General features: G+C 37.8%; 1 protein-coding gene across 2 annotated transcripts; it reads left to right on the forward strand.

The window, feature by feature from the left end:
* Positions 1 to 3,135: 3,135 nt before the first annotated feature.
* On the forward strand, positions 3,136 to 11,011 carry snx4 (sorting nexin 4). Of its 2 annotated transcripts, none has more exons than XM_005723305.1 (14): positions 3,136 to 3,323; positions 3,982 to 4,106; positions 4,467 to 4,602; positions 4,771 to 4,920; positions 5,211 to 5,258; positions 5,942 to 5,997; positions 6,350 to 6,422; positions 6,805 to 6,866; positions 7,274 to 7,339; positions 7,437 to 7,526; positions 8,278 to 8,377; positions 8,556 to 8,701; positions 9,194 to 9,308; positions 9,470 to 11,011. In XM_005723305.1, exons 1-14 carry the CDS (start codon positions 3,234 to 3,236, stop codon positions 9,515 to 9,517), a joined length of 1,305 nt encoding a protein of 434 aa, XP_005723362.1. In that variant the 5' UTR covers positions 3,136 to 3,233; the 3' UTR covers positions 9,518 to 11,011. The 2 variants fall into 2 exon arrangements, with proteins under 2 accessions (XP_005723362.1, XP_005723363.1); XM_005723306.1 differs by having other exon boundaries at positions 3,136 to 3,245.
* The last annotated feature ends 1,642 nt before the right edge of the window (positions 11,012 to 12,653 follow it).

The following is a 12,653-nucleotide window of genomic DNA, read 5'->3' on the forward strand; positions in this document are numbered from 1 at the left end:
TAGGGAGGAAGCTCTGACTGACTTCTGTATCTGTGATCTTATTCTCTACTCAGAGTTTGTGGCCATAATTAAGAAACAACTGGATCAACTAGTAAATCAAAATTTTGCTTTCTTATTCAACTCCTTCTTCAACTTAACCTACCAATAGAACCTATCAATTGCTACTGACACTGCACCATTCCCTCTTTCCAGTCCACTCCTCCTCACTCCTGAACAAGACCCTAATATACTTGAATTCCTCTGCTTGGGGCTGAACTTCTCGCCAGTACCCAGAAATGTAGAAAGGTGGTCTAGAGGCAACCAAACATGAAACCCTCCACCGCTTGGCTGCGCCTAAAAATTCTGTCCTAAAAGTCAGATGTATAATTGGTGGCAAAGGGTAGCCCAGGCAGAATCTAACATCCACAGCAAACAGGTTTGACTTATAGCTAGTATTCCAAATCATGCTCTTAACTGTACAAGTATTGAACAGGCCATAACAACGGGGCAGATTGCCCCAACAGATCTCCCAAAAACACCTCTACAGTGAGATATTATATTACTGTCTTCAAATAGTCTATTTTGAAAATAAAAATTCAGCTACATACATACACATGTATATTTATGTTATGCAATATATTAATTGATTGTCCGTGCATATGTATATTGCTGTACATCAGAGTGAATTGTGCAGAGATTTGTGCAGTGTGTAATGGCTGGTTGTGCAGGCCAACTACACGATACACGTTTCCTTGTAGTGTTTAGGATGTTGTGTTGCTAGATCTTTACATAATGTACAGTAAACATTACCAAAAACCCATTAATATTACAGTAATATGCTTTTTCATTCAAAGTATTCATTATGCAATAATAACACATCTAAAATTTGTAAAAAAAAAAAATAAAAAAAAAAGACAAATTATGTCAGGGAAAATTGCATTTAGTTGTTTCACTTTCAGAGTACAAATGCTAGTCTGTCATGATTTGACAATTACAGGCAATTAGCACCACTGCTGTGTTTCTTCTGTGATTGGTCAAGAGACCAGTTATATTCATTCATATTGATGACTGTAGCCTGCTTTATTTGATTTTTGCTACCATCTGCTGTTCAAAAGTCAAAACACCAACAGAGAACGGTTTTCTCTAGCAAATGAATTTACAAATTATCAGGCAGTACAGAGGTGGGTATACGGTAATATTCAGTTAGTAGATATGAAAGATGTTTCTCTGGTCAACAGAGCTGCATTAAAACGAGATTAAAACTGCAATAGTTAATTGATTTTGGCATGCGCAATATTAATTTTATCAGTAGAATCAATATTCACTTCCCAAAACAATAATAGTTAGCAGTCATTGTGAAAGAGATAATGAGTCTCTATAAGTCTATATATCTATATTTACATCTATGATAAACCCAACAGATTTTGTTCAGAATCTCCAAATATCAACAGTCACGCGTACACACAGAAACTGTGCAAAGCTTATTGTAGCTCAGCATTCAAGAACATTGGTCAGCGAGCTCTAAAAAGTTGTCAAATGGCCAATTATAGACAGCCAAATAGGGCTGGAGGTGTGTGTGTCTATATATTTGTGTGCGTGCGGGTATATGTGGACAGGAAGTGGTGGTGGCTGGTTTGAGGTCAGTGGCAGGAAAGAATGGTAGCTATGCTGTTGCTCAGACAACGGCTGGTCACAGCTCAAGCTTTTGGTTTCCTGACACACTGCAGCCTGAAACCGCATCACACCATCACTCCTTCCATCCGCCCATACCTGGTGCATTTGTGCCATCGATAATTTTAAAAGTAATGATTATATTTTTCATTTTACCATCATAATGTTTCTCTATTTTTATGCCTTTTTTCTCACTCCATCCACCCCACATCCCATAACACTCCATCAAACCACTCTATGCCCAGTGGCATCTGCTTCCTTACTAAATCCTGCTCCACCCTTCTCTTTAAACATTAAACACTGAACAACAGCGTGACCACAGGAACTAAAAGGCCGTGTTTCTGTGCTGTTTACTAGCCTGAGGAATACCACATCCCTCTCATTCAGAACTGGGCCCACAACCATCTACAAAAAAAAAAATGAGGCACGAAAAGATATGACCACAGTGAGGAAACTCATCATGTATGACACCTTTTTCACATTTTTGTGACCATAAAAACAATGGCAAGAAGGAATTGTGTAAGACAAGGAATACTGTAAATGTATAGGGCAATGGCTGCTACTTTTTCATTTGCTAAAAGCACATTTTATATCATGTTTAACCAACAAACTAGTGTTCTAGCCATATAAGAAAGCAAGCATTTGTTTTAACTGCACAGTCCTTTTTTACGAAATAAAATGTTGAAAGATACTTTGCAATAGGCAATACACAGCATACAAAGCAAGAGCTAAATGTAACACAATTAAAGAAAAAAAAAATCAAAGCCTACATATATTTAAAAAAAAACAAAAAACATAAAACCAAGAGAAAGAAAGCAGAATTGGATTCAAGACTAAATTAAAGGGAGAAATACTGAAATAAGACTAACGCAAAATAGGTAAAAGTTCCAAAAACACAATGCAAAAATTCAGATAACTGTCTACATATATCACACTCACTGCTTATTATCATTCAATGGACGTTTACACTTAGGAGAACATTTACACACTTGGGATTTTGCAACAAGACCAACCGTTTACAAAGTATAGGGTGGAAACGAATGAGTGCCACAATCCAACCAGCAGATGTCAGTATTGCCAAAAAAAGTTGTCGAATAAGCTATGCAAAGGGTAATGGGTTCAACAATGAGGAGTATTGCATGGAAAGCTGCTTTGCAACTTGTAGACACATCTTATGCAACTATTTCACACGTGCAACCATGTTATGTTTTTTATGTTTTTGCATAATCACGAGGGAAATCCCCTTAATTCTGTAACATCTGAACATTAACAATTATGCTAAAACTAAAAAAATACCTATATATTCGGTGTCATTGATTGCAGAGTAATTTGCTATTGTATATATATTGTCTTTGCTTTAGTCTCGTGAGATCGAGTGTGGGATAATGACAGCTTAATACGTACGTATAATTTGCCTAGATGCAAAAACTAAAACGCTCAAATGATCACCGAAACCAAAAGCACAGACCCAAAGCAAACCATTTTCCCAGCCGTGAACTGCGCGTGCGCAGAAAACAGGCACCAGTCCACTGCCAGCTCAGCTGACAGCAGCAGCGGCGGCAGTACTCTGGCAGCCTATAACCATGGCAGACTCTGTAAGTAGCGAAGAAGTAGCCGTGATTAGTAATACCGACATCACTTCCACGGAATCTGAGAACAACATCATAAATACGGTCGTACCCTTTGTTGTTCTTCATAATAACCATACTTGAGGTTTAAAAATCTTTTTTGTTTTTACTGCTGAAAACCTTTCAAATAGGGCCTAATTTAATGTTAGCCAGTTGGAGCGTCGAAGACTTTTCCACTGTTTCTACAAAAAGCCTGCGGAGTTTTATGAAACGTTCACTGGCTTCCCCCGCTAGATTTAGCTTACTCCCTTCTGCGGCTTAGCGTTAAATTAATTAAATGACTTAAAGTTGCTTCTGCGAAGATTGTGTCAAACTTTAGTCCTAAACTTTAGTCTTCCTGACGTTAGCTTGCTAGCTATTAAGTCTGAACGCTAAACCTAAGTTTATGTTAGCCATGTTGCCCATTCTGCTCTTTGAGTGCTAACCTGTTAGAAAGATTGAATTCCGAATACTAAAGCAACTTTCCCCCCCAGTATTTCGGTGATTATGGTCTTGTCTTGTGACCTGCACACGCCTGCCATAACTCTGTGTGCTGTACTATTGTTATAGTATCTCCAGCTAACCAAAACAGATGACCCTTATTTTATACTCAAGTTTAATGCATATTTCTGTTCTTTTAGCCCCTGTCCGTTGCCGCTAACACTCTTCCATATGTTTACCTTTTTTTGACTTCCATACTCATAATTTATTCTGGTGTGTGCAGATGGTGGAAAGAGGGACGGCTCTGTTGAGGAAACTGGAGATAAATGTGGCAGAGGCAGAGAAGAGAACAGGGAAGAACACTGTTAACATGCAGGAAACATACACTGTGTACCTGATTGAAATACGGTAGGTTGTAAAGTGAAGCATTCACTTTTCTGTCTGCATCATAGGTGCATCATATGCAAATATTTAGTGCTTATAAAAAAGTAGAGAGAGGTGGAGTACGAACACTTGCATTTTTGCATTCTTTTGCGCGTTTCTTTATTTATTTATTTTTTACCTCAGATATATTACAGTTTGCACAACAAATTTGCCTTTTTGTCTTGATTTTTATAGTATTGAACTGGGAAAATATAGTCACATCATGTACAGTACAGTTGTGTCAACTGGCAAGTTGCTATGAATGAAAGTGTAGTAGCTCAAGCATCTACCACTTTTTTTGACACACCTGAAATACAATTTTTGTTCTCATTGGTCTTTGTCCAGGCCTGCTGAAACAGAGGGAGGGACACCAGCGGCACCTGACACTTTGTGGAGACGCTACAGTGAGTTTGAGCTTCTCCGAACTTACCTGCTGGTCACCTATCCCTACATTATCATCCCCCCGCTACCAGAGAAAAGGGTGAGTAATGCGTAGGTGGTGGGAAAGGACCAATCAATAATTTTAAAAAAAGAATTAAATGGAAATTATTAAGTGACTATTACTAATACAGCTTACCTTCAACTTCATAGTAAATAATATTCAGCCATTTACCTTTTTTGTTTCCACCCTTGTTTGTGTCTCTTACAGGCCGAGTTTGTGTGGCACAAGCTTTCAGCAGACAACTTAGATCCAGACTTTGTTGAGCGGCGGCGAGTTGGCCTGGAAAATTTCCTGTTGCGTGTTGCATCACATCCGGTCCTCTCCAATGACAAAATTTTCTTCCTCTTTCTTACAGAGGTTAGCAGCCTAACATAAGTTGCATAATGTCCGTGTAGATCTTTTGCCATTCATGTAGTATATTCACGCCTTCCACATTCACAGTATAACAGATTTCAAACTGACGTTAAAGATGAACCCTGAACTGTAAAGAATTTAAGAGCTGTTTATGCACCCATAGTTGGTAGATTTGTCTCTTCATTGCAGCCGCTTTTGTAGCTGGAATACCCCGTTTTTTGTTTTTTGGAGAGGGGTTATACAATCTGGCTGACTTTCGAGTCTGTCATGTATTTTTCCTGTCATTTCTTCAGGAAAAGGGATGGAGAGATGCGGTTTTGGAAACAGGCTTCCAAGACAAGGTACAACCAGATGGAGTGTGAAAGACACAAGTTCAGGTCACATGTGTAAAAGATGCAAGTAGTTTCCAGGTCTGACAAGGAAAGCTGATGTTGGAAGTGCCAGAAACTGGCATTCTTTCTAATGGCCAGCAGGGGGCATCTAAAGTTATGGTTTCATGGAAGACCATGGGAAAACCACTGCCCACTCTTTTGATCAATGCCTCCTGTAAATACTTTCCTGATGAGCTTATGGGCTGAATCACTACTTTCAGTATGATTATCCCTTTTTAAATTATTGGTCCCACCAGTGTCCAGAAGGACAATAAACCAGGGTAAGCTTTTTTGCCTGTATAAACTGTTCTTGCCACAAACTAATGGCCAAGTGGCAAACATGACAGAAATACATGTCTGCTTAATACTGTGTGATTTATTTTGAACTAATTTCCAGTTCAAAAGGAAGTTGCATATGAGCATGCAGGTGACAATGACATGACGGTGGCAAATCTCAGCTCAGAGCTTTAAAACCAAACCAGCCTGTGGCTCCTTCCATCTTTTATACACTGTAAATGATTCTGTTGATGTTTTCATCATTTTAATCTGAATTTCATATCCGCATTTTTTTGTGTGTTTTACAAATTCAAACTGAGTTATGTTTAAAGCACTTCTTCATATATTTCGCTGTGTGTAATTCTTTTCCCTAACAGGCTGATTCCAGACTCAAGTCTCTGAGTGCCATGTTCAGAGTCAAGAATCCTGACAAGTAGGTGTAAAAACAGCCAAACCTAACCTATTTTTTCCATTTTCTAGGATTTATGCAAGTTACACAACTTAGACAGATTTAAGACTATTGTGAAATACTTTCTCAGGAATTTTTAATAACTAAAATAAATGAAATATTCATTATAAAATCAGGCAGCAAAAACAGGGTGTAAGATGTGTGATAATCACTTGGATATATTTATGAGCACAAATATGAAAATTCTATTTTTACCACCATATTAAGTAATAATTTATTCTGTTCCAAGGCAAACTGAAAGAACAAATTTCTAGAGTGAATAATGTAAAAGAAAATACTGTTCAATCAGTTACTTTTCTTCTTGTTTTGCCTCTAGGCGGTTTACAGCACTGAAACAGTACAGTGATGAACTGAACAGCGTCATCTCTCAGTTACTCAGAATTCGAGCGGTAAGTTTTGGCACGTTTGTTTAGAGAGACTGAGGTTTATCTTAAGTTGATGCTTTGTGCAAGCTGTGGGCATCCGTTGGTGGTTGCTTGTGGAACTTCAAATTCCAACATTTTTGTCTCTGAAATACAAAAATCTGTATCTACTTTCCTAGAATTTTGACTTTCTTTTCCAGGGCACTCACCATTTTATCTTGGACGTCTACTCCATAGCATGCCAACGTTTATTATTTAAAAGTGATTTAAAAGCTGGCTGCATCCAAGACATTGAGAATAATAGAAAGTTATTGAATTGCACTCTAATGCCAAATGTATCTCTTCAAGGTTTTTAAAGCAGATGGTCTAAGGTCTGTTTCTAATGATTAGTTTTGTTTTTTTCTTCTAGCGAGTAGCAGACAGGCTATATGGAGTTTACAAAGTCCATGGTAACTATGGCAGAGTTTTCAGGTGAGGAACACCTGTTCTACTCTGTTTTCTACTGTATCAAATTATAGTTACAAGCATAAATTACTGTATCCATTTATATAAGCAGAATAAAAACACATTTTAGGCAGATGATGTTTTACCTTATATTGAATTAGGTCACTTAAAAAGTTTCCCTGCAGCAATAATGCATTTAGTATTAAAGGATTGTTGTGGGTCATTAGGGAATTCCTTTTTTCATAGATATGCCTCAATTGCTTTCTTTGTTTCTGTATGCCCACACAATCTCCTTTTGTTTGGGTAATCATGATATAATAGATACTTAACTACTTAAAAACAATCATTATTTCAGACAGCCATTTTTCTGTTTAGTGAACAAAGAGAGCTGCTGCATTCAAGTCAAGTATACATGAACATTTTTCTGTCTTTAGTGAGTGGAGCGCAATAGAGAAAGAGATGGGAGATGGACTGCAGAGTGCTGGACACCACATGGACACGTAAGTAAAGGTGTTACCTGAATTGGTGATGGACACAAACACATAATGTTTGTTTGGTATTGCTTCAATTGTACAGTGACTTTGCGTGTTATCTCAGTTATGCTGCATCAATTGATGACATTCTGGAGGAGGAAGAGCACTTTGCAGACCAGCTCAAAGAATACCTCTTCTACACTGACGCCGTCAGGTATTATATTGTGTTACAAGATGGTTTTGTTAACACACTTATCAGGGTAGACAGATGCTCTGAATATGCTGTCATTTTATTACATTTTGCATAAAAGTTGTATACATGAATCTCACCATATGTAAAAACATGGAATTAGACGTTAGGCATAATACAATAATCACTGTGCTGAAGCAGGTATTCTAGCTCAGTTACCGATGCAGCAGTGATTTATAGCAGGAACAGGAAGCCATCATTATCTTTGTTAATATCTGGAAAGGTTAATGTCTTCCATAGCACAGTCATGTAAACAGTAAAAGGAGACTTCATACCAACAAGGCTTCTGCTTGCATAACTTGGAAAGCCTGGACATTTTGTTTTTCATACTTTACCTTCCACCTCATCTATTCCTTATTTTGTTTTGTTTTTCCTCTTTCACAAACACACAAGGGTTGCTTTAGTCAGTGTGTAACTTCATGCTTTATTCCTCTTAATTGGTCTGTAGCGATGCAGCACACATTTCTGACACTATATCTCATATTATATGTGCGAAAAAAATATTCTTCTGAATGAATTGAATTTTATTGTAAGCATTAAAACATCATTCAGCAGAGAAAAGAGTGTCAGTTTTGTAGATCAGACGCAGCCCACATCTTTATTTACAGTAAATGTAAATACATTCTGTTGACTGTTATAGCCTTTGTAGCAGAATGCATTCATGTTTTGGGACTGTCAGGGTTTAAAATATGTCTGAATTTGTGTGTGCCTTAAGGTCAGTGTGCAGAAAACATGAGCTGATTCAGTATGAATTGGAGATGGCAGCTCAGGACCTTGCCCAAAAGAAACAACAGAAAGAAGAGCTGGCAACCGGGGTAACACACTTTCACACACTCTGGCTTATAATCTGTCTTTCTCCTCGCACGATATGTGCAAATTAAGAACCAGAAGTGGGCGTGTGTTCAAAAACACCGTTGTGATCCAAATTGTTGTGAACATAATTTAATGCGTGCATTTGTTTTTCCGTGTGTGTCTGTTTGTGTGTGAGTGCAGACGATGCGAATCTTTTCTTTGAAGGGAATGACCAGTAAATTATTTGGCCAAGAGAGCCCGGAGCAAAAAGAAAGCAGGTTAGCAGCCCTGGAGCAGAGTATTCAGGAAGGAGAGGAAACGGTCAAGGAGAAGAACACCGAGTGCCAGTAAGCACAACACTATCTTATCAACCACTTACCTATTTTGAAATTATCCCTATTTTAAATTTCTCTTCCTCACTGTTCTTCCTCTGTGTGAAAAATATAGCACATAATCTGACTCTGTTTTCTGACTGAACTGTTGCAACTGAACAACATAAATGCAAAGAATAATAACAGGAGACTAGATAATTTTTTCCCCAGCACAAACTGGTGAACTGAGGTATTTGCTGAAAGTGTTGAGAGAGAAATTGAGGTTCTGTGTGTAATTAAAAAGTAGTTCTATTCAATTTTTTTTGTTTTTTTTCAACGGAAAAACAAAAGCCAGTGGTATCATTAGAAAATACAGGAACTATAACCTAATAAGAATAAGGAACAAAGCAAATGCTGCATTGTTTTTCTTTTCTTCTTCCTCTACCTCTTCCTTTGTTCTTCTCCCTGTGCTTCTTCTCCACGCAAACAGACTAACAGTATCACGCGTCTTTGTGATTGTGCCACCAGGGAGTTTGTGCGAGCAGCATGGGATGACATCGAACATTTTAAAGAGCAGAAAGACAAAGATTTGCGTGAGGCGCTGATAAGCTACGCCATTATGCAGATCAGTATGTGTAAGAAGGTGTGGACATTTATTCTTGTGTGTATTTTGTGTATTTATATAAATTCCTAGCATGTGGTCTTTTGTTCAGCAGTACCACTCCTTAACTGTTTAGTATTTCTGTCTTGTCTTTCAATGTCTCTAAGTCACTCCTTTTCTCTGGTACTTGTGTACTGTTACAGGGAATCCAGGTGTGGTCCAATGCCAAGGAGTGTTTCAGCAAAATGTGAGCCGAACTTTCCAAAGCGATCGTACTTTGCACCAAAACTATACTCTGATTGTACAGACTAGGACCAACAGCCAGTGATTATACTGTAGTCCTGTGGAGAAAAGATGGGAACCCAAATGCTGCCTTTAATTTGTTTTGCTATACTCAGTTGAAGCACACACACATTAAAAAAGTGAAAGTGGAACAATGCCTCTTTAACGTCAAGTGTCTTAATAGAACCTTTTCCTTGATTTTCTGACCTTCGTACTTCAGACAGTCCAAATTTACACACTCATCCTTAGTTGCACTTTCATTAACATGTCCAGGAAGAAAATGTGGCGTTATCATCGCACAATGGATCCATGGGATTATCCATGCAGTATATTTCAGTTGTTAGCTCTCTCAATCAGTCACAATGAATAACACAGAGCAATATACTAGTTTGAGTTGACACAGGCTGCACTTTGCAAACAGTGGTTCATGTGACTCGTTTTAGAGTTGCCTGCCTTGATGGAAGGATCTTTACGTGTTACCTTTCAACCCTCTCCAGAATCTCCTTACATAAAGGTTTTCATACTATTTGATTTTAGGTGATTAATGGCAATAGTGATGAGTTAAAGAATGGGGAACTTGTTTCTGATAGAACTTCTAATGTTATGCTTACGTTTGTGTTTAAATTTCACATTTGCAACAGCAAGTCGAACCAAACAAAAGCAGAAGAGTGCACTGGTGAATGTTCAATTTGAAATGAACTGCAAGAAATATGACTGTAAACATGGACCGAGCTTTAGAAAGCCACTACACTTTTTACATTTCCATTTTTCTTTTTCTTTATTTTTTTAAAAGTCATTTTATGTTCGTCACACAAAAGTAATCTTTGTTATTGTTAATCTGTTGCTGACCAAAGTATTGACGACCAAGTGCTTTTATACTACAAATTTATAGTAGAAAATACAGAAGAAGGGTTGAAAAACTTCGGTTATGTGATTTTGTTTTGTTTTTTGGCTGAGGAAAGAAATCACTCTCACAATTTGAGTTTCATAGTTTAATTGTTTACACAAAATTTAACCGTAAATGCGAAAAATCGGATCCTTTATTTGCTGTCAAGCATTGTAGCTTTAATGTAACAGAAAAAAAAACCCATATAGAACTCAGCCCACTGTCAATGTGCCTCACCACTTATTCTGATATGACCTGAGTGCAGCTACACACAGATACAGACTGTTTTTTGGTTGAGATCCTCACATTAGGCTTACATAAACATACACGCATACTTGTGCTTCTTCGATGACATCAATCTGAAGGGGAGAAAAATTGGTGCATAATGGATCTGACGTCTGAATGTTGTGCTGAGATCAGCAAATAATTCTTTCCCCAGAATAAACAATTGTTTTACTGAAAGAATCTCAAATTGAAGCTTTATGTATGTTTGTTTTGTTTTTTTTCTAAATGACAAACGTGTCAGATGTAATCATTGTGTTATGACACTAATAAACATTTCCCTTTTTTGAACTTACTGTTGTGTTTTTATACCGACTGGCAAAGGAACCAAAGAGAACGGGGAAGCGGGATGAAATGTGACTGCTAGTTTTGCTTAGCATGTAAAGGTGGCTGTGGGTGTTTTGATTCTTCACGTAGACATGTTTGCTTTTCCTGTTTACATTTATTTGCCGTTAAAAGATAAGAGAAACAGGCTTTTTATTACCAAAGTCTAAAGGTCAAACCTCAGTGATTCATCTCTGCCAAGATAACTCAAAACCATCCCCTCAGGTTTTTTTTAATTTTTCCATGACACTTGCTGGTGCTCATATTAGTGTCTTCAGTGGGTACATGGGTCAAATGCATGCAAATGTACTACACAGCACACAAAATGTAGTGTAAAATTCATTAAAAATGTCAACAAACGGCCCTAGATGGTGGCATGTTGTCTTCTGTGTTTTTATATCTGAACACAGCCCTGAACATTTGGAGTTTATTAAGATTTGAATTAATGGCGCCACCTGTGGATTAATAAAAGCACACGCATTTCACTTTGGCAGAGAGGAAAGGTTTTTTGGGGTTTTTTTTTTTTAATGGTGAGGAAAGGAAAATGTTCCCCTTTCAGATCCACCTTCTGGTCGGTTGGTTGGTGTGCATGAGGTCATGTGTGGTTTTCTCAAATGGAAACCTAACATTAATTTAACATCAAAAACAGACCTAAGGCTTACATCAGTGATTTTCTGTCCTCTTCAGAAAATGATATTTTTAATAAATTGAAGCAAATTACAGACTTAATCTTAAATCTTAGCATAAGTTTATTAATGTAGAATACACAATCGAAATCATGATTAAACATATGTGGAAATCATTAAGTCATGAAGGGATAAGCTGCTGTAAGAAAACAAAACAGACAAAAAAAAATCCCTTTAGGTGTCTCGGCCAAGGCCATGGGAAGCAGGGGTACTGAGGATCCTGCAGCACATCCTGGATTCTCTGTTATTTTTATTTACTTTCCATTTAAATTCCATTAGTTTAAGAAAGTTTTAGTAGTGTATGGTGTGTGTGTATCTTGCATAGGTTAAGTTGTGTCCCTGACCACAGATTAGTGACTGCACATGAAAATGGCTATGCAAAACTGAATTTCCCATGAAACATCGTTAGAATCAGCATGCTGCTCCTACAGTACTCATGAAGACAGCCCAAGGAGGTTGGCTATTTCTTTGCTTCAAGGGAGCAGAAAACCAACCCAGAAACTAGACATGATGAAAAGTGTGTGGCTGGAAACATACTTTTGGGGTTTGGGTAATATTTGAAATTATTGAGAATATTTGAGGCCTTCCGTGCTCTGCCACAATAAATTAACCAAACATCACCTGTTATTAAGTGTTAGTTGGATCCGATGCGTTTCCTTGGCCTGTAAATTGAGCATGGCCGGATCGACAAGATATTTATGTGGCTTTCATAAGAGCCAGCTCAGAGCTGCTATTGGCTGTTACTATTCTGTGGGTAAATCATGGCGTGCTTGTTATCTGGTTACCACTGGTTTTGAAAGGAAATGAGTGTTTGAGGCAGTTGTGATAAAGAGTGAGGCTTAGGTGCAGTGTTGTCTTTGCTGTCTGGATGGTTACAGGTTTATTAATGTTTTCTGTATAAATCTGGCTTTCATCTCGCAGCCGTTC

This window comes from Pundamilia nyererei, unplaced genomic scaffold, assembly GCF_000239375.1.
Source record: "Pundamilia nyererei isolate P.nyererei 1_Seehausen unplaced genomic scaffold, PunNye1.0 scaffold00009, whole genome shotgun sequence".
Classification (NCBI taxonomy): Eukaryota; Metazoa; Chordata; class Actinopteri; order Cichliformes; family Cichlidae; genus Pundamilia; species Pundamilia nyererei.

What these genes read in the sequence shown, in the direction of transcription:
- snx4 (XM_005723305.1), top strand. Translation starts at nt 3,234, where the DNA reads ATGGCAGACTCTGTAAGTAGCGAAGAAGTAGCCGTGATTAGTAATACC. An exon ending in TCTTCCTCTTTCTTACAGAG is followed by an intron (nt 4,921 to 5,210) that starts GTTAGCAGCCTA and finishes TCATTTCTTCAG; the next exon opens with GAAAAGGGATGGAGAGATGC. An exon ending in AAGAAGAGCTGGCAACCGGG is followed by an intron (nt 8,378 to 8,555) that starts GTAACACACTTT and finishes GTGTGAGTGCAG; the next exon opens with ACGATGCGAATCTTTTCTTT.